The sequence below is a fragment of the Acipenser ruthenus genome, chromosome 17 (genome assembly GCF_902713425.1).
Source record: "Acipenser ruthenus chromosome 17, fAciRut3.2 maternal haplotype, whole genome shotgun sequence".
In the NCBI taxonomy this organism is placed as follows: domain Eukaryota; kingdom Metazoa; phylum Chordata; class Actinopteri; order Acipenseriformes; family Acipenseridae; genus Acipenser; species Acipenser ruthenus.
In genome coordinates, this window is record NC_081205.1 from 8,864,140 (window position 1) to 8,891,147 (window position 27,008).

Here is a 27,008-nt window from a genome sequence, read left to right on the forward strand (position 1 = left end):
ATATATATATATATATATATATATATATATATATATATAACTACTGTAGGGATAGCACTCTTGGCAGAAAAAAAAAAAAAATTGTTTACAATGAAAAGAAAACAATGTTCATTTAGGCTGAGGATTTTTATGAACTGCAGAAAAAAAAAAAAAAAAAAAAAAAAAAAAACAATTCCCGTAGCAATATTATGGATAGCAATGCCTTGCATTATTAGCCCAAATGTATATACTGAAACACACGTAGGGACGGTTGTGCCCAATGTTACTCCTCTGGTTACCATTGTTACTTCAACTGTGGTGTACGGAGGCCGCAAGAGGCCAAACATTTTCTGAAGGGACTGTATTAATAACCATTTCCTTGTCTCGACCAATGAGCGAGCAGTGGGTAAGTACGTGCGCATGCGTTCTGTAGATATGATACTTTTGTTGATATTCTGCAGGAGTCCAATTTTTGATTTTAGTTTGGTTTTCAGTTCTATTTTCCGTCTGCGATTCTTTAGATTGTATACAGTCAGGCAAAGGTAATAGACTCTGCATGAGGGGCTGATGGAAAACACGAGGGATTTGGTGAGTTTGAAAATTACAGTTTTGCAATTTGCTTTAGGAACAAACCTGGTCGTTTTTCCTTTGTTGTTGTGATTGTGTCAGCCTGCAGCAACAGCGGCCTTCTGTCATACAAAAGGTAAAACAAGCCTTATTTCACAAATGTCGCTTGTCAGATGGCAGATGTATTTTCTAATTTGTAAAAACACGTCGCTTCCTTACGCGGATTTTTGTGTATTACCCTGAACCAAATTGAAATCGGTTGAAGGCCCGTCACAGCTGAAATGGTTAGCGCTGAAGAAACGCTTCCTTGTTGCTGTTCTGTGTTCAATGTATGTCCGCAGCGTTTATTTTAAAGTTATAGCTTGCATTTGTTTTAATACAAAGACGGGTTTGTTGATATCACGAATTATAGATATAAACCTTGTATTTCCCTTTATTTAATTTCTGAAAAAATAGTATTGCGTTGAATACGGAAATGCAATAGTGTTGTAGTAGTATTGCTATATTTACCACATACTGCAAATTGTGACTAGTATGTTTTCACTATGCTGTATTCAACGTATTGTCACTGGATTTACTATGCAGATATACACAACATAAAATAAATAAATACATTTTAAAAAACCGCGTACGCCGAGAAGATTTTATCATGCTGGTACTAGAAGCTTGGTATGTATGAAATACATTGTTGTTTAAAAATGACGAAGTACTTCAAACCACCGAATAGAAAACCACTCTAGCTTATGTATACAATACATGAAGTGAAAATGAGTCGATAACGATTAATTTAGTTGGATAACGTAGCGCGTAACTCGGTGTGTATATTGGAGGCAGTGTGGTCCAGTGGTTGAAGTCCAGGGCTTGTAATCAGAATGTCACCGGTTCAAATACCACCTCTGCCACTGACTGACTCACAGTGTGACCCTGAGCAAGTCACTTAACCTCCTTGTGCTCCATCCTGCGGATGAGATGTTAAATCAATGTCTATTGTAAGTGACTGCATATAATGCACAGTTCACAGCCTACCTCTGTAAATAGCTTTGTGATGGTGGTCCACTATGAAAGGCGCTATATAAAAATAAAGATATTATTATTATTATTATTATTATTATTATTATTATTATTATTGACAGTGTGATATTTTATCAATTGATTTGACTAGTTTTGAATTTTTGCATCCATTAACCTGAGCTTTCCCTAATTTTATACCAAGAGCCAGTTTGCCACTCTCTTAGAAACTGTATGCTGCATTATAACTCTTGAAGTCCGATGAGAGAGAAATAAAACATTTTAAATTATTTACAATCATCAGAGTTTGGCTGAATATTGGCTTGGTAGTGGCGAGAGATGCACCATAAACCTACCTTTATGAAGCTACGTTAGTTTTATATCTCTAAAATAGCTACTTTGATTTAGTCTTAACTATCAAAATGCTTCAAAATCTGTTGTTTTCATTTCAAAATGTAATCTGAATAGGCTTCAAACTGCTAGTTAGCACTGAATAATATATATTGAGGGCGTATGGTGTTTTTTTTTTTAACTACTTTCCTTTTAAAATGACTGAGCACTGTTTAATGTGTTTTGGTTTCTGAATTAAAACTGAGAAATGTGTTAATTGTGAAATTAATTTGTAAAAGAGGTGGAAAGTCAGACAAAAACACAGAAAACCAGAAGCCCTAATGTAAGGTGTGTGTAAATCGACACGGAGGACAAAAATTAGAGGTAGTCTGCTTTTATTTATTTTTTTAAAGAAAAAATACCCTTCCAACTGAATGTACATTTAAAACAATGCAAAAGCAGCACAGCTCTAAAGATCAGTCTCTTAATTTTCCAGAGAAACACTGTACAGTACTGCCTGCCCTGATCTTTCGCTCTGCGCATGTCTTCAAAGTTCTGTGCATGGGCAGTTAGCAAAAAGACACTACGGGGAGGCACTATTGGTTACGACACCGGACTACCCAGGGTCACAATCCCGCGTAGTGTTAAACCACGTACCTGGATCGGGTCCCAGCGCCCCACCTCAGGATGTGGGGCGACATGCTTTGACCCGGGTTGAGGGAGACAAAATGCATGATGGCTGATGAAATAGCAAACAGCCACACTTCAGTGAAGGTTTCACTTCCACAAGGAACTTTTTTTTGCTATTTAGCCATGTTTTTGTTGTTCGAGACACACCATGAGCCAGATTGCAGAAGGGATGAAGAAACATTTGCTCTAATCAACATTTGCGCCAACGGTTCAATCCAGAGAAGCTTGTCTGGAAGTGTCTGTAACAACTGATACATGTATTGTTTACTTGTGTCTGTCACCCAGGTCAACCCTGCTTTATCAAAAGCAGTGTGAAATCGCGTAGCTTATGTGAAAGCATCAGGTATTGCACAAGGTTTTCTAAAATTGTTTTTATTTATTTTTAATTTCTTGTAGACTGAACATACTCCGCGGTCAGAAAGGAAAAGGCGGGACTCCTTCGGGATGTTTGATGGCTATGACAGTTGCAGTGAGGACACAAGTAGCAGCTCCAGCTCAGAAGAGAGCGAGGAAGAGGTTACTTCTATGCCAGCAAGCCTACCAATCATCAAGAACAATGGACAGGTTTACACATACCCCGATGGCAAAGCAGGCATGGGTTAGTGCATTATCTGTATAACTGGTAGCACCTGAATGCATTTGAAATACAAAAGGTGTAATTTGGTGAGAGGTACAGACAGAAGCATGTTCCGCTTGTTTGATGTGAACTGGAAGAGGTTAATGGAACTGCACAATGAGACAGGGCTGTTTGGCCAAACAAGAGGAACATGTTCTAGAAAAGGAAGGGGCAACAGTTCCCTAAATTAGATTGTTCTGGTCTGTCTGCTCTCGCCAAATAATGCCTTTAGTGTGTTTTACTTTTGGTATTTTTGTAATATATTTGTACTCTTTGTAAAAACAGTAGGATATTTTTTTAGCAACTTGCTATATTGTCCATCAACTTGTTTAGCAAGTTACAGAAAAATATAGTACTTTCTGAATTCTAGAGTGGCAAAAAATGTTTTGGGAAGTTCTCAGAAACACAACAGGTTCATGCACATTTAAATTTTTAGCACACAGGGGTTCCCTATTCTCAAAGCGTTTTGTAGCTCTGTAATTAAAAAGATTTAAGAATTCTTGTTAGCATAATATAAGGTGAAACATACAACTGCAGAATTAAACAAATGGGTTGATTTGGTTCAAGTTTAAAATAAACAGTTGTTTTTCACCTTTTGAAAAATAGAAGTAAATTATAGACCGTTGTTAAATTCTTTGAGAATAAGATGCTGGGTGTTGCTGCATAGGTTTTCAGGGGCAACCGACAACTGTTTTGCTGAAACTGTGTATCACTGAATGACTACATCATACCAATATACCAATACAGGTATCAGTAGAATTCTGTTTTCGGTGTTGACAGTATTTAAAGCGATACAGAGCATTGTTGTTGTTTTTTTTATATAATAAACTAATTACGGACCGTAACTTTCTTGTGCGGTCCATTGTATCTTTGCTGTCTCGTTTTGAAATTAAACTGTGTTTGGTGAATATTTATATGTTACGGTTCTGTAGCAATAGCCGGGACAGATGCTTGGAGACAGGCGGGATCACACCTTCTAAACGTCGGCACGTTAACGTCAAGGCACTACCTTGGATCAGGTAAAAAGCACCTTTTCTGTTCTAATTGCCAGCGTGCAGGTTATAGAAAACTTTACGAGCTGACGTTTAGAAGGTATGTCCGGATTGCATCTCAGCAGCCTGAAGAAATATAGGGATTAGATGTGTTAAAACGAAACTCTGACATATTTGACCTGCTTGTTACCAATCAGGAAACTAGAGAATCTTCTAAATGATTTGTATTCTTATTTACAGAGAAAATGCTTTTGAATACGAGACATATGTATTAACTTCACATTTTGCTGTTTATGTATAAATTTGTTTTTATGACAGTGCTCAGTTTTTTGACATGCATAATAAATGTGGTGGTAAAACCTGTTATTGCTAATTTAACAAAAGTAATTTTCAACAAGTTTCACTGAGTCATATCTAAAGGAAACCAATTTAAGTCAGGTGGTTTATGAAACATGGTATTTTTGGTTTATACTGAGAACATTTTACTGGGAACACCTAGATAGCTGATATTTCAGCATGGTCTTTTTGAATATGATAATCATGTTTTTAAACTGTATGGGGCAATACATCTATAATGTTTTTTAATATACTAAATACCATAACCAAATGTTTTTTTTTTCCTGTTGTGTTTGTAATTCAGCAACCTGTGAAATGTGTGGTATGGTTGGAGTGAGAGACGCCTTTTACTCCAAAACCAAACGTTTCTGCAGTGTTTCCTGCTCAAGAAGTTATTCCTCTAATTCCAAGAAAGCTAGTATTCTGGCCAGACTCCAGGTAACAATACGTAATTATTGAATGTTTAGGTTACGTTCATATTGAAATAATTTCCACTGTGTCTGCTGGAGTCGTACAGTATATTGCATCGCTATCAAAAGTCCACCAAAACTGTTTTTGTAAATTAAATCATAGATTTTCTGTCAATATCCTGTTGGCAGAAAAGCTACACAATTTTTTAAAATAGGTTTTAGATAACATACTGAAAGTATCTGTAACAGAGAGTGGTAATGCTTATGAAAGCTCTTCCATTCACCTTTACCCCTTCAGGTCTTTCACTTAGTTACCTTACATAAACTAGCTACACTCTTTAACAGTTTCTGAAAAAAATAAATGCATTAGGTAGAAAACTGGTATACATTCATAGATTTCTAATTTTTTTAGGTGTTAACAAACAAAGAGAATGCTTTTATATTTTATTGTGCAGTTTATAGATGAAAACTTGTCTTTATAATTGCAGGGTAAACCTCCAACGAAGAAGGCAAAAGTATTACAGAAACAACCTCTAGTGGCTAAATTGGCAGCTTATGCCCAATACCAAGCAAGTCAACAGAACCAAGCAAAATTAAAACTAGGTAAGGTTTCATAGCCTGGTATTAAAATTTGGATTTATTGTACTGCAATACAGTATCAGCTTCAAGAATATATAGTAATAGCTGGTAAGCACAAAAATAAACTTGCAATCCTAAAACTCTGACATGCATTTACTGAAGTTACTGAGTGAGTTTAGCTTAATATGATTTAATACAATTAAACTGACATTTCTGAAGCACCTTTTAATGCAACCATGTCAGGAGGCTGTACAACACCAAACCACAACAAAAATGCGGAATTGCAGGAGTAGACCGAGGCTTTAAAATGTTTTTACAGCTGCTTGTCCGTTCAATTCATGACACACTGTTGAAAAATTATTTCAGGCTTAATGCTGAGAATACAGTAACCAAGGTTTAGCACTCTGTGTAGGTCGCTAGGACAACTGAATCACAAAATCATACTTGAATTTGCAACCTCTAATTATGTAATCCACAAATAGAGACTCCAGTTCTCAACCATTATTGTTATTAATCATCATAAACATTTAGAGCACCACAGATTGCTAATGGCCATTAAAATTAAAATGTCATGTTTGGTTGTGTAGGTGGCAAGCTGAGTAATGTAACGTAGCAGTGTTTTATTTTATTTTATTTTTTTATTGAACGAGGAGCGCATAATGTTATGTGGCTAGTATAGAGCATTTGTTCATTGACTCTCGAGTACTGCAACACTCCCAGTAATGCTGCTGCTGCTACTACAAACAGTTAAACCAAAAACAGTTACCCAATATTTAATATACATAGTTTTATTTATATATAGATATAGATAGATAGATATAGATGGATGGTGAAATGTAAGGTAACTGAATATTTTTGGTGTACAACTTTATACACAGCCATGGCTTATTGGTTACTACACCCACTGTCTATCTGCTGCTGCATTTATTATAGGAAGAAATCTGGTTTTATTTTGCTTTTAATGAGTTCCATGATTATTTTGTATTTCATTTTACTGGTGTACATAAGTGTATTAAGTTACAATCACATATTAGCAGGGTTACACACTGGTGTTGTACAATTATTGCCAAAAAAGTAATAAAATGTATTTTTAGCAACAGTTACTACTGGCACCTCAATCTAATTTTCATTGTAATAGAACTACTACATATAAACATAATGGTAGTGTACTGTCAGAGCTAAATGTTGCAGTGCAGGCATTTTGATGTATTATGTCATTAACAATTACATGTCTATTTCAGGGTTTAACTGGGGTCATTACATTAGCAGCAATAACAGTGTTGGAGCACCTGTTACCTGTTTTAAACATGTAAGTAGCACCATATCTATATTTATTTCTAGTATGACATTTGAATAAGCTGTGTATGGCATTTGAATAAACTATTTAAACCCTTATTTTTTCTATTTTTATGTACTGTGTACAACCTTAAACTATTTTATTATTAATAATAATAATACTATTAATAGTTGAGTGGAGTTATTTTTACTAGACCAGAAGACAGATATATAAATATGCTGTCCAAAACCTGATGATCATACAGTACACAATATTGGTTATCCAGATTATCAGAACAACATGTGCTCCACCCGTGGAAGACAACTGTCTACTGTAATGAATTATAGACCCGAGGCATCTGCTAACATTATGAACAGATAATGATATCCATTAATTCATTTTTATTTTGTGTGCTGACTAGTGTATTACAATATAGAACTAGTTTGTGAAATTGCTGCTGTTCTTTTTGCTATTTATTCTCTTTAGGCAGTTTTGATTTGATTTTATAATGTCTTTACATTTCTGTTGTAAAATATAGGTGCCCATGTCATCCTGCTGGGGTGACGTTGCTGAAGGTGTAAGGGTAGAAGTACCGAACACAGATAGTAACCTGCCAACGAAAGTCTACTGGATAGCGGGGATTGTCAAGTTAGCAGGTATAACCAAATGCAACAAGCGAAGAATTTTGCTTCTTTGTGTGGGATGCAGGGCAGCACCAGAAGCAACGGTTGCAAACAGCAAGTTTTAGTGCAGCAGGCATTATTAAAAATGCACCTGACGTTAAGATCCCCCTGTATTTTTTATGGTTTAGTTATTGAGTCTGGAGGCATAATGTGTGAAAACTGTCTCTGTTGTAGTGTTGTACTATGTTTCATTAATGGTTTCTTGTTCTTTCTTTCAGGCTTCAAGGCATTGCTCCGGTATGAAGGGTTTGATAATGATACCAGCCATGACTTTTGGTGCAATCTCTGTGTTCCTGAGGTACATCCTGTTGGCTGGTGTGCGACCAGTGGGAAGCCTCTTGTTCCACCAAAATGTAAGGATTTAAATATTTAAACAGTGGTTGTATTAAAGGACAAAGAAACAAAACGGTTTACTTAAGTACACAAAAGTAATCGATTGCATATATACACTTTGAGTGAAAGTAAACTGGAACAGTGTACATTTTATCATTTCTATCTATTTGTTTTTGTCTTGCATGGCTAATAATTACTTTTTTTTTTTTTTAGCAATTCAAAATAAATACACAAACTGGAAAGCATTTCTTGTGAAGCGACTTACTGGTGCTAAAACTCTTCCCCCAGACTTCTCCACAAAGGTAGGCTGCACGTGAACTAATGGAAAACTAGTGTGGTTTGCAGTGAAAATTCCTAGTCCCACTTGTAACATTCACATGTGTTTTGCAGGTACAAGAAAGCCTGCAGTATCCTTTTAAAGCTTTAATGCGAGTGGAAGTGGTTGATAAAACGCATCTGTGCCGGACTCGGGTAGCGATTCTTGAAACTGTCATCGGGGGCCGGTTGCGGCTGGTGTACGAAGAGAGTGAGGACGGCACAGATGACTTTTGGTGTCACATGTACAGCCCCCTCATCCACCCTATTGGATGGTCTCGAAGCATTGGTCACAGATTTAAACGATCAGGTACACATGACACAAATGTGTTTTTATGCTTTTATAAGAATTGTATAATAACCAATTGGAGTGCTAACCAAGGATTTAAAATCCATTGAAACTTCCTGGTATTTAACCACTTTCTTCGTGGCAGACCACATGCCTTGATTGCAGCTAGGCCATGTGAGTAAAACTACACCACCAAAGGAAGTGTGTTTTTTTTTTTTTTTTTTTTTTCCTTTAAATTATCAGAAAATAGCCACACCTTTTACTCCTGTAGTATTGCTTTGAAGTATCTGCATATGAGACACCACGTGGTACCCCAATCGCTCTCGTTCATTTTGCATCACAAGACTATTTCTCCCACATTACCGGTTTAAAAACAAGAGTAGCTTTGTATGCAAATCAAATTTTGCAGCTAAAATGTAAGTGTAATACAACTCACCCCAACACATCAAAAAAATTGAAAAAGCACTGCAAAGAGCAGAAAGAAAGTTAGGTAAAGATACACATATTTAGCAGCATAACTTGTATTAAGGTTAGTATCTTCACTGTCGGTGACACATAATTGTTATTTCTAATTAAACGTAAGACAACTTTTATGATTTTATTATAATGCTGCCTGCTAAAAGCAGTTTTATCATCTTATTCAGAGCTCTACTAAATGTAATACATTCAGTGTATTTTAATTTAGTGTGAACTGGATTTTGATCAGCAACAGAGAATATAAGTATCAATACCAGCGACACAGAATAAAAGTTTCGATGCCTGTGAATGTACAAGAACAAATGAGTGTTTTACTTGAACTTAATAAGACAATATGGTATTTGCTTCATTTTAGTATGCTAATGAATTTACCCACCTGATAAAGATTTGTTTTACTTTATGGGCACTTTATTTATTGTTTTAAATGATAAAACACATGTCCTGCAATTATATATAACTTATTATTACATTAATAAAGTTCTATATATCAAAAAGCTTTTAGTTTTGAATTGTGATGGACTCTGTGCCGCTAAATGATAGCTAAGTATACAGCTGATTACGTTAATCAATACAATAAGATACTGAAATTAACTGGTGCTGTTACATATTTAAGATAATTAACCAAGCCTAACTATCTAAATAAAACATACTTTCATAATACATTAGAATACATCATTATTATTACTAGAATCAACAGTAAAACACAATTTATTTCCCCACATGCCTATTATTGGTTCAAAGTCTCCATTTAAGTCTGCTGAGCCCTGTAAATCGAGCCCTGTTGCAGCAAAATCATTTATCTATCTTTTATTTTTTTGTATTTAATAATAGTCCATAATACTTCATTTCATTTCAGATGTTTCAAAGAAACAGGAAGGTCAAATTGATGCATCTCCAGAATTATTTATGAAGGTAAGAAACGAAATTCTGCTGTTGTTAAAATCAATATCTGTAACCACAACAGTGCGTGTGTATTTTTTTATCTGCAAAATATGTCAAATGCCAGGTAGAGACAGTTATGAAATCCTCAAATTAGGGGACATATCTTTTATCATCAGTATTTAGTAAGACTTGTTTTATAATGACTTATAAATGATGGACATTGGCAGTATTTTTAGTTACTTGTCCCTTACGGGTAATCGTCAGTTGTTTTTATTGAGTTACAGTTTTGCATTTGATTTTAGTAATATGAGATCATCTTTCCTTTTTTTACCCTCGATTCTGTGTTTTGATCTGCAGGTAAAAGAGGTTGACCAAAATGGGGAATGGTTTAAAGATGGGATGAAGCTGGAAGCAATTGACCCTTTAAATCTCTCTGCAATATGTGTAGCTACTGTAAGAAAGGTAAGGATCAAGTCTGAACAAGTTTTATTTGTTCAACTGTTGCATTTATAGACTTCAAAGAAAGTTGCAGTGTTTTTGAGCATTGAGGATGGGGGCATTGGGAGTTAACTAATTCCTTAACTAACTGTGCTTTAAGAAGACAAGCCTTGACATGGAATGTAAGCTGCACAGCACTTTAAAATGTTAAAGGACATCTTAGATGTATGTGGTGCATGGGTGCAGTGTATTGTGTGACTGCCTGCCTTCCCTAGTTCACACTTGAAAACGAAGTGTATACTTGCATTTGATGAGAGTGATTTATCATGGTGTTTAATCAATATTACAGGTGTACGTTTTTGATTCAAATGTTTTAGTTCTGTTCGTTAACTGTTAATTTTGTTTTCTCTTCAGGTACTCGCTGATGGATACCTAATGATTGGGATTGATGGCTCAGAAGCAGCAGATGGATCTGACTGGTTTTGCTATCATTCCACATCCCCTTCGATATTCCCTGTTGGCTTCTGTGAAATCAACAAGATTGAGCTTACTCCCCCCCGAGGTGAACCTTTCAAGTGACAAAGCCATAAACAGAATTAAGAGTATATGAAAAACCTTCAAGCAAACAAATACATAACTGGAAAGAAGTATGAGCTATATACAGTATATCAAGGTCATGGTCTGTTCAACTGAGATAATTGATTTAAACACCGCTGCCTTTTTTTTTTCATCATTAAATCGTCCCATGTACCAACGTTATATAGAGTCTTAAAAAAAGTATGTAAAACAGCTGGTGGGTTCTATTTTAATGATTTGAAACAGTGGTGATATTTTGTTCAAAATCGGCAAAATAACAATCTGTAGTTCTTTTTAACTATGTTTCAGTGTATTAAGAAATTGTAATGGATTCAGAAACCCTTATGTTGGTGGGTGAAAATTATTATTTTTGTTTATTTAAGAAATAGCAACCAGTGTTTAGGAGGTGATGGGATGAACATTGATTTAGAGGGCATCACCATCTAGATGCAGAAGTTTAAAATGTACTCAATTTGCAGAATCAAGCCACACAATGTGTGGTTAAGCTTTTTATTTCCAAGGCAAGAAGAGAATTGCAGAGCCATTGGTTTGCATCCATAAGTTCAAATTTAAAGTTTATTTCAGACCAGTAGACACCCCCAATTAGAATCACACATTGTAGCCTTGAGCTTCTTTGTGAGCCAACAATTATTTTGTCACAGTTGGATTATAAATGGAATGAATAGTATTTGTCAGTTGCTTCGTGGTCTCAAATTGTTAAAGCAAATGGATATTAGGGATGGAACTTTTAAACATATAAACTCTTTAATAATATTCTAGACGTATAAGCGGTCACGTGACAAATGTCACCAAACGCATATTTTTTATGCATTCATTTTAGTAATTTATCATCAGTAGTCTGTCGCGTATCAGACTGCTCTAGTGCCACTGTAATGGCGGATATAAAAAGGAAGGGGTTTGGCAATTGCCTCCAAGTAGCTTTTCTAATTGGTGCAACAGAAAGATTGACACTGGGGCGGGTTTTATTCTCGGTCGATCTGGCGCTTCATTGGTGCACTGTGTGTGTTTATGCCTGTAGTAGGTGTGGTATGGTATCAATTCCACGGCGGGGTTATAACGTTAATGATAAGTGTTTTTTCTGAGTTTGTTCTATATTTAAACAAAGGAAGACACGTTTGGAAGTATTTTGAGGAACCGGACGAGAAAATCATGGTATGTAAATAATTATGACAAACAAAATTGCCGTACCACAAAAACACAAGTTCAGTGTTTCACCATTTGAAATGAAAACATTCAGAATTACTGTGAATGGAGCTGATGGCAATAAAAAGCAAACATCTATAACAACATTTGCTATAGATTTGACCGAACAGGGCATGATCACGTTATCCCCTATGAGGATATCCCAGTACTGTGCTGACCCATAAAACAATAACAGCGAGGCTGAAACAACTTGTTGCAACTACCACAGAATCGTGGACCCCATTCCCCAATCTTCCTGTAGGTGGAAGGCTTTTTTCACTTGAAATTGTTCTGTAAGCTTTTGGACCGAATGGTCGTTTGTTTAGTACAATTTTTATTTGTATGTTAGAACTACTGCCCTAAAGTAAAGGACCTCTGAGACACACTTCAAACAGGTAGGCCAGGCATCTGTTTTTTGGGGTTTTTTTTTTTTTATAAATTTAGTCGTTGCCAATTATTTTTTAGTATTTTCTCCCCAATTTGGAAATGGCCAATTATTTTTAGGCTCGGCTCACCGCTACCACCCCTGTGCGGACTCGGGAGGGTGAAGACGAACATACGCTGTCCTCCGAAGCGTCTGCCGTCAGCCGACCGCTTTTTTTCACACTGCGGACTCACCATGCAGCCACCCAAGAGCTACAGCGTCGGAGGACAACGCAGCTCTCGGGCAGCTTGCAGGCAGGTCCGCAGGCGCCCGGCCAGACTACAGGGGTCACTGGTGTGTGGTGAGCCGAGGACACCCTGGCCGACCTAGCCCTCCCTCCCCCTGGAAGCTCCCGTCCTTGGTCGGCAAAGGAATAGCCTGGACTCGAACTCGCGACGTCCAGACTATAGAGCGCATCCTGCACTCCACGTGGAGCGCCTTTACTGGATGCGCCACTCGGAAGCTCCCAGGCATCTGTTTTTACAATTTAATGTAAAGTTGTGTGGATACGTGAATTTCAGTACTTTACGTTATTTAGTAATACTTTAACATATACAATTAACTGCACAAGAAGTCAAATATTATATTTATTACTTAATATATTACTTGATTGTGTGTTAATTTTGCATTTAAAATAGGACTTGTGGCAATGTTTGGGAGGTTTATGTGCACTAGTTCAGTATTAGAGGAGAGTGGCGTTTGATTCGAGTACTTGGAAATTGTAATGCCCAAGTACTCGTCTCGAGCAACAATAGATCTCAAAAATCCCACCGCTACTATCAAAGACTGCAAACTTTTTAACATCAGTCACAGTGCTCTTTTGCAATTCCAAAATATTTTGCTATTTTATCCCAGGTATCCCTTTTCCAGAAGTATTTCCAACTTTTTTTCAATTGTAAGCACAACTTGCTTTAGCTTTCCTGTAGCCATTTTGCATTCGCGCTGTACAGTGGGTGATGTTCGTCTCCTTTTTTAAATTTTTTTTTTTTTTTTTTAACCATATAATTTTGGGCAAAGATGTTTAAAACATTATTTGCTTATTTAGGGTTTATTTGCTAACCAGGGCACTCCGTATCAGAATGTAATATAAAGAGTGTATGTAGATATGGTTTAAACGCTGATACTGCAAAGTGTTTAAACGTTCATAAAAATGTACCAAAAGCACATCCCTAATGGATATTTGATAGGAGGATCCTGAAACAAGCTTGAACTGCATAGCTACTTAGCGTTAAAGCAGATTGTAGCCTGTGTAACTAAAAGCTTTATATAGTGGGACTGTTTGGAAAGGAAAGCTAACATCAGTTGAAATGCAGTTATTCACAGTAACTTCCACACTGATTACATGGTTCTCTGTTGTAAGACCACAGGCTTGAAACAATCCATTCTTGTTGCCAGCGACAGAAACCAGTTTGTGTTGCTAGCTGGAACTGGCATGTAAAAGTGGATTCAGTCAAGGCACTTGGTCAAAGCAACTGTCTTTCTTATGTTGTGGCTGGAGTACCTTCGAGGGGTGTCCTAGATGGGGCTCTTGCTCAAGAATTCTTCATCGCTTCACTCACTCACAACTAACAAATAACATACACTTGTAGTTTTCAGTTACGTAGGATTTGTAGGATTTTCATAAATAGTACAGAAACATCCACATTTCTTATGTGGTAATATTATCAATGTAAATTGGAGCATTTCACATTGAAGATTGAAAGAGTAGCTGACTGATCACAGTTTGTAATATTATAAACTTTTCCAGGACTCCACTAATTACAAAATCTGTCATCTTTTTTTACAGGCTACACAAAACTACCATTCAAATGGTTTGACTACCTCAGGGAAGTAGGATCCATAGCAGCACCAGTCAAACTATTCAACAAGGTAAGAATCTGTGTGAAATCTCAAATGGCTTCTGAAATGTAGTATAACAGAATAAGTATATGACATATGACAATTTTGCGGGGAAAACAGTTACTACCATCATAATTAGTTTCACAGTAAATTATCATCCCCCTACAAACCTGTTTACCATGCATCATAAGTCATTTAAAACCTAGCAGCTGGTTCATACTTCAGTCTTGCGACATTGAGGGAGATTTCTAGACTCTAGCCATGGAGGTCGAAGGGAGGTCTTAGCTGGTTGAGTTGCACCCGGTGGTCACAAGCCTGAATTATGAAGCAGCATTAAGGCACGATGCAGCATCTCTCCCTCTTCACGTCTCTGTAACGTTCTCCTGCAGGAGGTTCCTAATCACGGGTTTCGAAAGGGAATGAAAGTGGAAGCTGTGGATCTCATGGAGCCTCGCCTCGTGTGTGTTGCCACTGTGACCCGCATTGTCCACCGCCTGCTGCGGATTCATTTTGATGGGTGGGAGGACGAGTACGATCAGTGGGTCGACTGTGAGTCTCCCGATCTTTATCCTGCGGGATGGTGTCAGCTGACTGGGTACCAGCTACAACCTCCAGCAGCACAGAGTAAGTTCTTGCTGTGCTAGGATGTTAGTTCATTCACTGAATCTAAGCAACAGTTGCCTGCAATGGCCACTGTAAGTGGTTGCAATTTGTGTTGAAAGTTGCTAAAATAAAGTGGGTTGGCAACCTCCAATCATACTACAATTCTTTTTTTTTTTTTGTAAAAAAAATAAAATAAAATACTATTTTCAGTTTTTTTGGCTTTTGTACTGTGTGTCAATCTATGTGAAATCAAACAGAATTGCGAGAATGTGGTGTTAGTAGTTTTTTTTTTTTTTTTTTGTCCATCTGTTCAAAAACCTTGGACAACATTTTATTAATAACTTCTGTTGTAATTAATCTACAGTGTTAAATCTAGGTGAACACAGTCCATTGATCTATCCCTAAAAATCATTATCACGATTGCATTCCAGAACTTTACAAATTAATTGTAGGGTTTTGTAGAAATTAAATGTGATTCATTCGAAATGCATGCAGTTACACTCAGTTGTGATGAGTTCACGTGGTATGACACCTTTTGTCTTGATTCCTATTAATACATTCCTTTTCCAATGTAGCCAGTTCAAGAGACAATCCAACTAGTGTATCAAAGCAGCAGAAGAAGAAGTCCCAGCAGTACAAAGGACATAAGAAAAGTGGGTGATTTTTTTAATGTTTATCTCTTGCTTTTCAGCTTAATAATATTACTTTAACATGCCTGCCACAGATTTTTTTCTGTTTTTTTAAAAAGGTTTGCAGAATAGAAGTTGTGAATAAGAAGTTCACAGACTGCATGGAAATAGTGTATTTTCATTCAACAGCATCTGAAAGTCCTCGGCTGAGAATGTCTATTGCTTGTGGCTACTTCCATTCTGCTTCTTACGTATTCAAAAGTAGGAAGGGCACAGGGGACTGGGAGGTTGACTTGTATACTGTCTTACTGAAGAGACACATTGTTTTTTGGACATGTGGGTCCCAGACTGAATAGAATATGGTGGCTATTGAGGGTCGAAAATATTTTGTTGTTGTGCACCCCCGATTTGGTAAAAGGATGACAAGTCAACTATTATTGGAGATGTTCAGGCTATTCTAAGCCAGAAACAAGCTGTGGAATGGCGATCAATGTGGTCGACTTTCGTTTGTCAAAATTCTGAATTCTACAGAAAAACGAAATAGCTTACTGTAGTTTGACTTGGTGTTTAGAGAGGAAGATGCCAGTTGGGAAGAAGCCTGTGAGTTTGTCGAGCCTGCCTATGACAGGCATGGTGAGGAGGAGTTTCTCTGGGGATGAAGAGCTGACTCCCCCTCCATACCGAACCCTTCCTGCACAGACAGCCCCGGAGGCCTTCCAGCCTCCCAGCACTAGCCGGGAGTTCTGTCCCAGCCTCAAAACAGGTAAACCGCCACTCTGCAAGTCACTCTTTCATGTGGGCATTCACGACAAGGCAAGGGGACGACACTAAAGCAGCCTTTACAACACTCATTTGATTTTATACAAAACTCATTTTCCATAGATCTCCGGCAAAATTAGACGACCATCTCTTCATTTCAAAAAACAGTAACTCGTGCATTGACTTTTCTTTTGAAGACTAAAACATTTGAAGGCAAATGTTGATTACAAGGCAGTCTGTGGAAGTAGTGTTTACCGATTGAAAAGGCATGACCGTGGCCAGGCCTCTTGAAATTTGGTGGTTGACGACTGGGAGAATTTGGAAGCAGTTCTTTCTAGCCCAGTCAAATCTTCCTTCGTTTTTATTTTGTTTAAGTGTTCTGAATGTTGCCAACAGCCCATTTCTCCCAGCTGGGTGTGCTTACTGGTGGAGATTTTTGCAATCAGGAAAGTATTTTTTTATATAAAGTTTAATGGTGAACAAAAAGAATAATGCATTATTCTCAATGTAGTCAGACAGAAAAGAGCAGTTTAGTTCAAACAAATTTCACAAATTATTATGGATTTATTTTTATTTTTTTTTAACCATTTCTCCTAAAACTAGAATGGCAAGCCAAATTTGGCTTTCATATTAAACCAGCTCTTTTTATTTTTAACTTGTAGGTTTTGTACATTAGAGGTTGATGTAGACCAAAAAAAGCTTTTTCAGTCTAGTGTACTTATCTATATTTGTATGTATGCAATCTTACAGTAGTAGCTCCTGAAGGGCTATATTGTGACATTTTCACTGAATTGAAACTGTTCATCTGTTTTGTTTTCAGCATCTTCACTGCAGATAAAGGAAGAGTTACTGGATGGGGATGAATTCACCTTCCTACAAGGAGTGTCTGACCAGGAAAGTAATGGTTCTGGCAGCTATTACATCAAACAGGAACCGTAAGACAGCTGAGGGACTTTTGACAAAGCAAAAGCCTTAATTCTGCCTGTCATGGTCACCATGTGGATTTCAGTTCTGGACTTCTTAGCGAGACTCACTGACTACAAAAAAGATTTCAATTCAAATGTTAAATAGGTTTCATAATATTTTGCTGAAAAAAGTCTTTTGAACAATTTGCCAGATGGACTTTTAAGTTCATTGTACTTGAAGTTTTCGAAGGTGTTTTGTAACATTTTCAAAGTTTAAAGTTGTTGTGTACCATTCACCAAGTAGATTTTGTTTTTATTTTTTGGAATTCAGTAGTTTGGGTGTTATAAATAGGTTTGTTTTGAAATGATGGCATGTAGATGCAAAATGTTATCTAAATCGCAAACCTTGCTGGTATTGGATGATATTGGTTTAAAGGTTTCTACACATTTCAAATGCAAACATTTTTACATTTAAATTGTTACTTTGATATATATTTTCCTGATTGACGTTAAAAAGGCTTTTTGTTCTAAAACTCACAACAATATAATGTAATTAACTTCTATGTGTCTAAATTTAAGGTTTTATTTTTTTGCTGGCCTCCATTAACTTAGAGTTGGCATCGATAGAGAAATATCTGTGTGGTGCTTGGGCCAGGCAATCAGTGTCTTTTACCAGTAAGGTTCAAAGAATACATTCTCAGGAAATAACTGCATTGTTTTATAGGTGTGTCTGGGCCAGAGCCTGTTGCTTTCCCAGTTGTCAGTATTTAGGTGATGCACAGCACATCAGAACAACAAAGGGACCTTTTTGGTGTTAAGATTGAGGGTAGAAATTTATTAATAAGCTTCTAAAGCGAAAAGTGAATTTCTTGCAAATTGTATTGGATTTGCTTGTCGATACTGGGTCTTGATCTCAGAAAGGTTCCTTTTAAGGCTACAATAGAAATCATTATTCTGCTTGACGTGGTTGGATGCTTCTGAAGAATTATGAGAAAACTATATATAAAATGTTTTATATACTGCACAGGAAAAGAATGCTGTATAGGATGTTGTAGAAACCAGCAATGTGTTTATGACCTTTATTTTGATCAAACCTATGACCCTAAATTGGGGGGGGGGGGGGATATATATTGACATATATTACATTCTATGAAAAAGAATAGATGCTTTTATTGTACTAGCTACTGTCAGAGGAATGGTTCAGTTTTAACATGAAGAGTTTCATTTTCAGGCGAGCAATAAAGCTGTTGAAATATTCTGCCAGCTGGATTTTAGCAAAGGTTTTGTGTTCCAGCTGTTCCATGCTAATGTAACCATGGACGGGACAGGCATTGAGTTAACATGTTTCCATTAAGATGCATCAGAAATGTTAGGGACTGCTGCTTGTGTTTCCTGTTTGAGGTAGCTACAGGTTGTTAAGGGTTCTGTATAACACAAGTAGAACTAGTCTTTGAGTTAAATGTGTTTCTCATTTAGATCAGGGCTTCCCAAACCCAGCCCTCGAGACCCCAGTGTCTTCTGGTTTTCATTCCAACGGAGTTCTCAATTATGTAACTTAATTTAACTAATAATTTGCTTAATCTGACATTTTTTTAATTGTTCTCAGCTCCTAAAAAGTTTCATATTACTGCTAACATTTTATCATTACCTTGATTACTTCTAACATTGTATCATTACCTTGAAATCTGCAACTTTTTAAGAGCAAGAACAATTAAAAAGATCAAATTAATCAAATGATTAGTTCAATTGAGGGTTTAGTTTAGTAATTGAGAACTCAGTTGGAATGAAAACCAGAAGACACAGGGGTGCTGAGGACCAGGTTTGAGAAGCACTGATTAAGACACAAGTAAATAGTTCATCCATTTAAAGATTAACAGTTACAGCGACTTTGGAGCCGAGTAACTTTCATTAGGTACCACATATTACTGCCATATTTTCTCACATTGTTTTTCAAAGAAATACATACAAACAAACCAAAACCTTTAAACCGGTATTTCCATTTACAAGACGCGCACATAAAATGACTACCATGTCTACACCTTGCACACCGTTTTGTATTATCCCCAGGCCATAATCAGGAAGCTGAAAAGAAAGTGATTTGCTTATACCATTTTTATTAAAGGCAGATGAATCAAACTGTTAAACAGTATTTTGCTGAACCAGATTTAATTTTTTTTTTTTTTTTTTAACAATCAAAACAAAAAACGGGTACAGTGAAAACCACAAAGATGAGCCCATGGTCCAGAAATGCCCAGGTTGTATAGGGAGTGAGGAACTGTAGTTGTGCAACGTCTGTTCTTTTGATACTAACACGGGTCTCTTTATGTTTCTGATGTGAACCCTCTTCCCTCAGTCTTTGTATTATGGTGCTATATATTTGATATACTGATAATCCTTTATAACTGGGGAATGACTTTTAGAAACTGTGATTATATGGAGAAATTACGTTTTCTTGTGTACTCTGTATTTTGGATACAAATGGGGGAAAAAAAAATAAAAAAATCTTTGTAAAAAAAATAAATGAACGAAATTAAAAATAATGACAAATCATTTTGTTAGCCACCATACGTGGGAAAGTGCTACATACAGGGTTTATACATCCTTTCCAGAATTTTGATATATATAGAATATGTGTACAGATCTGTATTCTTTTCTTTCATTTTCTTTATTGGTAATTTGTGCAGTGAATCCAAGATAACAATGTATATAAGTGATTTTTTGTTTTTGGGGGTGGGGAACATGTTGATGTCACATTTATAAACACTGCAAAAAAAATCAGCATGGGTGTGAAAAGCATTACAATTAATTGTGTAAAAGATGAAAATAATTCACTAAAGACTTTTTTACACTGAATAAAATGATTATACAAAATAGTGTTTTTTTCTTTGTGTGAAAGTGTGAATATCCTATCCAATTCCTACAAGCATTTCTATTTCTTTTTCCTACTTTTAATGCCTGTGGTTTGCCTTGTTATTATCTATGTTACATAAAGTGGCTTTTTTCTGTGTCTTCTGCAGACTGGTAAGAACAGCTTATACTATATATCTTTGGGACTTAACAGTGGAAGGTATTAACAATTAAGTAAAACATTACCTTTTTTGTATGAAGGTGTGCTGATTACTGCACTGCGGTGTATTAAAATGACCCAACTGGGTTATACGCTAAACAGCACAAGGCATCTTTTCAGAACAGAGGCGACACTTGCATGGTGCCTGCCAGTAGCCAGTTTCATTTGAAGACCAAATAGTGTATAATGGGGAAAACATAGCTGCATTCAAAAACCATGCCTACTAGTTGGAAACTAATTACAGCCAATATTGTCCTGTTATCACGACCACTGTATCGCTAAATATAGATGGAAATGTTTTTTTTTTTTCATTTTGTGCACCACTGTATTTTATAATTCTCAAATGCAATAAAAGCACCACTACAATGATACATTCCATATGCTTTGAGATAATGTCTGCATATGTGGTACACTACTGTATTAAATTATTCTGTAAATTAAGTTCCTTTACTAATCCAGGTGTTGTATACTTACCCAAATAAGCATCATATACCTGGGAATGAATTATTTGGTATAATTAATGCCTATTTAATACATAAACTGAAAGCTGGCCTCCAGAGATGAATCTATATTCAGATGTCACTTCAAAGTATGGTTAGTTATTAATATTAATTAATTACACTGCTGAATGTATTATTTTATATGCTCACCCTCCCCTTAAAAACATAGATGAGGTCCACTCTATGATATCCACTTTGTTTAATATAAAAGGCTGCAGAAAGCCCTCAGGGGTGGAGATATGTAGAAACAGCTTGTATTTTAAGAGTTGCCAAACGCAGATAGTTTAAAGTACTATAAATGTGATGATGAAAGTACTTTTGCTGAAGGTAAGACAGCTCTGAATCTAAAGGTCCTGATTGTCTGTATCTCTACGAAAGAGAAGCATGAAGTCCAGAACCTGTTGTTTATTTTGCATGAAAGGTATCTCCTATTTGTCATTTTTTGCCAAAACTTAAACTCAAGCAAACTGAGAAAATATAGCAGCTAAACTAGGATTGTATCGTATGTAAAAGGAAAAAATAGTGCTTCTAACATGAAAATGTTATTTTTAGAACAGTTGACTGCTGCTGTTGGCAGAGATAAAGGCATCTGAGGTAAAGCTACTTAACTCTGTAATCTTTCTCTGACTACCTTCAGGAAATCAGAATAGTCGTATTAGCACTGTAAACACTGCTAATGGACCAACCAGGTAAGTAATCCATAGAGTACTTTTGTCAGCTCAGCAAATGCGGTAAGATTCATCACTTTCTAAATCTTTTTCATTACAGTGGAACCTCAGTTACAAACACCATTGAAGGTGTTAAAAGGTTTTCATGCAGCTGTGTAGTTAAATGGTTTTAAAAAAAAAACAAAAAAACACAAACATGTTTAACTGGCACAAATCTCTAGCGTCAGTTTTGAACATCTTTGGTAACCAGGAGCCTTAACTCTGGTTCTAAGGAGTGCATTTGGTTGACTGGGATGTATATTTCAGAGTTTAAATTATTTTTCGGCTTTGGAGACTGCCTGGGGTATGCAAAGTGTGTATTCCATTCAAATCTGCCTAGCACTTACCTAGACAAGCACAAAGCCAGACTTACAGAAAAATGGCAACTCAGTATTTGAGAACCCAAAGCCAGACCCGCTCAATGATTGGGTGGTATTCATATTCATTCATGTTGCTACATTAGGTCACAGGGAAGGGAAAAGTTTGTTTTCCTTAACACTGAAATTCTTGCAGAAAAGATGCAAGCAGTTAAATCTTAGGGCATCAGTCACAGTGGTTTCATTGTCAAGCATTTTGACAGGACTCATCATTAGCATTTATTATACTAGCAGGGACAATTGACCCTTATGACCTAGTTCTCCCAAAAATGAAGACAAAAATAAATGTTCAACACAGACTTTGATTTATTATTAAGTGCTCTGCTTTCAGGAAACTGACAACAGAAAAATGTTCTTTCCAGGTCTACTACATTCACCACAATGACAGGACAACCATAAAAGTCGAGGGCCAGGATAGTTTACTCATAGATCCAGCTCTCAGCGCAGCTCTTGTAGTCCACCAGCTCCTCGGGCTTGAACCACAGCTCAATTTCCTTCTCAGCACTGGCCACAGCATCGCTGCCATGAATTATGTTTCTGGAACAGCAGAGAGACATTCCGTACAGCAAAGATGTAGAAGAATTTATCACTTTATCAAAAGCCATGAACAATGTTTTAGGAGGGGGGGGGGGGGGGGGGATTTTTAAAATATAATTGAATATGGATACAAAAAGTTAAAGGAATATTTTTAGCAATTATCAAAAAGGCCTGTCATACAGCAAAAGACCACTTCACATAGCCAGAATTAAATAGTGTAGATGTACAGTACTCTTATCAAAAGAAAAGTGAAACACCTGAAAGAGCATATTTCTGTATCCCCTGGCATCCCAGTTTGATGGCCACTGTGCTTAAAACCAAATCGCAGATCTGCAACAAGCCAGTTTGAGGAGGCTTGAATTGAAAGGTTTCAATGCAGTTACTCACCTGCCAACCTGGATGCAGAAGTCACCACGGATGGTGCCAGGCTTTGAGTCTGCTGGATTGGTCTCGCCAAGCATTACTCTGCCAGTCTTCACCACATTAAGACCTTCCCAAACCTTGAATTTTTACAAAAAGGAAGGAAACTTAATGCTCCATATAATATTGAAAGACTGTTGATCTTTTGCAGTTTTGAATTAAAAAAAAAAATAAAAAATAAAAAACCCTATAAACATGTGAAGTTACCATAGCCAGCACTGGTCCGGAGCCCATGTATTTTACAAGGCCACTGTAAAATGGTCGGTCTTTCAGGTCAATGTAGTGCTGTTTCAACAGTTCTTCTGGAGCCTGTTAAAATAAGTCATTTAACAATTTAACAGGTGGTAAGGCTGTAAAAGTTAAGGCAGACATATGGCATAGCATTTTACTAAATGTTTAACTCAAAAGTGCACTGTTATGGGGCTCCCGAATGGCGCATCCAGTAAAAGCACTTGCGTAGAGTGCCGGATGTTCCCTATAGTCTGGATGTCGCGAGTTCGAGTCCAGGCTATTCCTTTGCCGACCGAGGACGGGAGCTCCCAGGAGGAGGCGCTCAATTGGCAGAGCGTCGCCTGGGGAGAGGGAGGGTTAGGTCGGACAGGGGGTCCTCTGCTCACCGCGCACCAGCGACCCCTGTAGTCTGGCCGGGCTTGCCTGCAAGTTGCCCGAGAGCTGCGTTGTCCTCCGACGCTGTAGCTCTTGGGTGGCTGCATGGCGAGTCCGCAGTGTGAAAAAAAGCGGTCGGCCGACGGCACACGCTTCGGAGGACAGTGTGTGTTCGTCTTCGCCCTCCCGAGTCAGCGCAGGGGTGGTAGCGGTGAGCTGAGCATAATAAAATAATTGGCGATTCCAAATTGGGAGAAAATAATAAAAATAAATTGGCAACGACTAAATTTATTAAAAAAAGTGCACTGTTATAGGAATGCTTATTCATTTCTTCCATCTTTATACATTGTAATTGAATACTATGCATGGAAAATACAAGAGTAAAATTATAAATGGACTTTAAAAATACATAAGGGAAAATGTATGATGACAATATTAAATATAAAAATTGAGCCTCAACAGGAATAGGGAACATACTACACTACTGAATTTTGGAGACATGTACATTTACACGCAAGCAGAAGTTAAAAAGGTGCAACCCAAAGCAAGCAACTACTTTGCCTTTTGCAGTTGGAAAGTGTAGCTACTAGTAGATTAGAGCAGATTTAAAATGTTTGTTGATCACACATGTTCAAAGGTAACCTTGCAGGTTCACGCAGTCAGTTAATTTAAAATTTAAAAGGCCAATACTTGAGGGATCTGAAGCACAGATCACAAGATAAGCCCCCTTTCAGAAATGTAAATCAAGGTGCAACCTTGCTATTCTAAGCCTACTGCTAAAGTAAGACACTGGAAACTATCCTGTATAGCCGCTTGACAAATCCTGGATTTGTGGAACTATTTGTAGATTTCACACCAAATGTTGCCCCACTTTATGGGAAGGTGTGGAAGACAACATCATTGTAAAAAGTTACAAGGATGGGAATGACAAAAGCACAATAGGAGAGGGATTCCTCCAATGCAACACATGTTTTGTATTGAAGTTTATGGCAATACTAAACACCATTTCAAATGAAGAGATAAAAAGGGCAGTAGTAGTCAGGATTGTTAAAACGATAGATCAAGCCCAAAACCTTGCATCCTTTAATTACAGATAAAGAATTCTGGAGTCAAATCCAAATTCCCTTTTGTACTCTTAGAAGTGGTTTAGGTGAAAGGGGTGCTACCACCATAGCACGCTAATGCTTTAACTTGACCAGCTGTCCTGAAGCATTAAACCTTACACCAACAGCTTTAGATTACTGTGCATTTAACAAAACTATACATTAAGACACTAGCAGCGCTCAACAGAAAATACTTTACATACTTGCTGGAACTTCATTGCAACCAGTCTGAATCCTTTCTGCTCAAAACGTTTGATGATTTCACCCATTAGTCCCCTCTGGACGCCATCTGGCTTGATTGCAATGAAGGTACGTTCTTGGTTTCCGGCCATTATGCTGAAAAAAAAAAAGTTTACAATAAGAATGGAACAAAAAAAATTAAATAATTTAACTGTTTTTTTAGGTAACAATCTTAGTAAACGTTCTTCGTAAGCAACCTCCAATAAAACGTACATGTTATTGCGTGCTTCATTTGGACATGGAAACTTTAACATTGCTCCTATCCCCATTCTGCATCAGAACAACTGGTTTCCTGCCCTGAATTTTGCTTTCTTCCGCACAGTTATTTTCAAATTAAGCACGATATTGCCGGCATCATCCAGCCCATGCCATTACAAACAGGCTCGCCATCTTTAAAGAGATATTTGAAGCCAACTACATTCGAGGTGTGGTGTAATTGAGTGAATCACTAAAGCAGAAGTAACTCCACCCATTGAGAAGCACTTTAACTAATCCGTATATGTAACGCAGTGCAAATTAACTATTTTCCCCATTCAGCTACCTGCAGCAACAAAAAATCAATTTTGTGCTACTCAGTCCGCAGCAGTCTATACGCTCGATCAAACCCGAAGAATTCCGCAGAACATTGAACAAAAACCACCCGCTTTCACTAAACAGAAGATTATTCACACAACGTAAATTAAATAAAAGCAAATTCCCACAATTTATAAATTGTACTCACATTTTATTATATATATATATATATATATATATATATATATTATATATTAGATATATAGATTAGTAACCCAATTTAAACAAACCAAATAATACCACGACCCAAAAAGTGCAGACAGGCAGCATTACAAGATATAACTATCCCCCCTACAATCCTACATCGGCCAACTGTCTGCCACATGAAATTGACAATGAATTCCCAGAACGGCCATTTGATCTCTATGGTTCATTCACAGTAGCTGCATCGCATGCCTCTACACTAGGCCTATCACCGTAACATCTAACATCGTAATACAATGTAGCCGCGTAAGTTACAAAAACAAGTGGCGTTGACCTCTACTTTTTTCTACCCTAAAAACATGCGAATGCGTACATTTTTACTTGGATGTATAACAAGGAGTACATTTATGAACACCATGTGCCCCGGTAAAGCAATTCATGTACCAAGTTAACCATCTGTAACAAAACCGCTATGGAAGTCATTGTATGTCTACTACTTTCCAACAGAACAATATATTAGAGTCGTACAAGAAATAGCAAAGCAACTGATATTGCCGTCTGTTAAATATACCTTTTCAAGAACAAAAAACCCAGCAGAGAAGTCAAGACGATCAACCTACAGAGGCTTTCCACAGCACAGTTCAGCTTTAAATATGAAGGGTGGGCGGGAGTACGGCGCAGAGTCAGGTGGTTATCAAATCGCGTCTTTGTCTGTTCCTGTCATGTTGGCTCCAAAATGTATACTTCATATAGACAGTAGACTTTGATTTGGAGCCAAAATGGACTCAGTAGCATTTTTTTTTTACTTTGATTGGTGCGCTTTGCAACCAGAATACAGAATAAACTATTCCACCCAAAGGAGAGGGGGGTTGAATTAAATCAGCATTTTCAATATTGACCAAATGTTTTTTAAACTGTAAGATACAAGTTAGCTACACACCTTAATATAAGTAATATGTGAACGTGTCACAGGAAATCGAAATAGGTCAAGTCAACGGAACACTATCTGTATTTTGAACCCCCCTGCTTATAAGCCTCATTACCCAGACCAGATCGATTTCTCAAATAGGGGATATTTAAATTAAACATATTGCAGAAAACTGCAACTGTATTGGAATTGTCAGACGAATTGCTTTTATTAGTTTAATGTAGTGAAATATAAAATAATATGTAAACATTTTATAAAATTCTGTCTTGTGTTCAATTAACAATAAATGTATACTCCCCTACGCTTGTGGAATGCGTGACTTCAAGGTTACAGACACGTCAAATCAGGGCAGGGTGCTCCATGTGAGAAAAAAAAGTTGGCTGTAGCGCATGTTTTTGAGGTTCCTGGATAATAAATATACAACATAAACATATATCTATGTCCTCCTTTTGGGAGTTCATATGCATTTACTTTAAAAAGTGTGCAAGGATTTGCATGTCAGATGGTTATTATTTGTAGTTCTGTGTCATATTACCCAAACAAAAAGTCCAGTCTCATAATCTTATTGAACAGCCACATATTCGCTCATTCCACTTGTGTTACACATCTTCTAGGACTACTCGACCACTTCAGTTTGTAACTGAGAAAGAATTAGGCTATGAAACAGT

The 27,008-nt window shown here is 37.0% G+C and overlaps 2 protein-coding genes across 8 annotated transcripts; one reads left to right on the top strand and one right to left on the bottom strand.

Annotated features, from left to right (window-relative positions):
- Window positions 1-259: 259 nt before the first annotated feature.
- LOC117423747 (MBT domain-containing protein 1-like) lies at window positions 260-20,009 on the top strand. Of its 6 annotated transcripts, none has more exons than XM_058989914.1 (18): window positions 261-385; window positions 2,971-3,172; window positions 4,123-4,209; window positions 4,823-4,956; window positions 5,417-5,531; window positions 6,749-6,816; window positions 7,322-7,439; window positions 7,685-7,819; window positions 8,013-8,101; window positions 8,190-8,424; window positions 9,737-9,792; window positions 10,120-10,224; window positions 10,615-10,762; window positions 14,190-14,272; window positions 14,632-14,866; window positions 15,421-15,498; window positions 16,046-16,237; window positions 17,054-20,009. In XM_058989914.1, exons 1-18 carry the CDS (start codon window positions 371-373, stop codon window positions 17,170-17,172), a joined length of 2,214 nt encoding a protein of 737 aa, XP_058845897.1. In that variant the 5' UTR covers window positions 261-370; the 3' UTR covers window positions 17,173-20,009. The 6 variants fall into 6 exon arrangements, with proteins under 6 accessions (XP_058845900.1, XP_058845897.1, XP_058845899.1 ...); XM_034039874.3 differs by lacking the exon at window positions 261-385 and adding an exon at window positions 392-567; XM_058989915.1 differs by lacking the exon at window positions 261-385 and adding an exon at window positions 813-875.
- A 2,062-nt stretch (window positions 20,010-22,071) lies between these two features.
- Window positions 22,072-26,103, bottom strand: LOC117423585 (nucleoside diphosphate kinase A 2). Of its 2 annotated transcripts, none has more exons than XM_034928771.2 (5): window positions 25,985-26,103; window positions 24,659-24,793; window positions 22,954-23,055; window positions 22,714-22,826; window positions 22,072-22,326 (listed from the first exon to the last, which is right to left on the bottom strand). In XM_034928771.2, exons 2-5 carry the CDS (start codon window positions 24,785-24,787, stop codon window positions 22,209-22,211), a joined length of 462 nt encoding a protein of 153 aa, XP_034784662.1. In that variant the 5' UTR covers window positions 24,788-24,793; window positions 25,985-26,103; the 3' UTR covers window positions 22,072-22,208. The 2 variants fall into 2 exon arrangements, with proteins under 2 accessions (XP_034784662.1, XP_033895521.1); XM_034039630.3 differs by lacking the exon at window positions 25,985-26,103 and adding an exon at window positions 24,909-25,057 and having other exon boundaries at window positions 24,659-24,791.
- Window positions 26,104-27,008: the final 905 nt, after the last annotated feature.

What these genes read in the sequence shown, in the direction of transcription:
- LOC117423747 (XM_058989915.1), top strand. Translation starts at nt 828, where the DNA reads ATGGTTAGCGCTGAAGAAACGCTTCCTTGTTGCTGTTCTGTGTTCAAT. An exon ending in CCAAGCAAAATTAAAACTAG is followed by an intron (nt 5,532 to 6,748) that starts GTAAGGTTTCAT and finishes TGTCTATTTCAG; the next exon opens with GGTTTAACTGGGGTCATTAC. An exon ending in CAGTCAAACTATTCAACAAG is followed by an intron (nt 14,273 to 14,631) that starts GTAAGAATCTGT and finishes GTTCTCCTGCAG; the next exon opens with GAGGTTCCTAATCACGGGTT.
- LOC117423585 (XM_034039630.3), bottom strand. Translation starts at nt 24,964, where the DNA reads ATGGGGATAGGAGCAATGTTAAAGTTTCCATGTCCAAATGAAGCACGC. An exon ending in TTGCAATGAAGTTCCAGCAA is followed by an intron (nt 23,056 to 24,658) that starts GTATGTAAAGTA and finishes TTATTTTAACAG; the next exon opens with GCTCCAGAAGAACTGTTGAA. An exon ending in TTCTGCATCCAGGTTGGCAG is followed by an intron (nt 22,327 to 22,713) that starts GTGAGTAACTGC and finishes CTGCTGTTCCAG; the next exon opens with AAACATAATTCATGGCAGCG.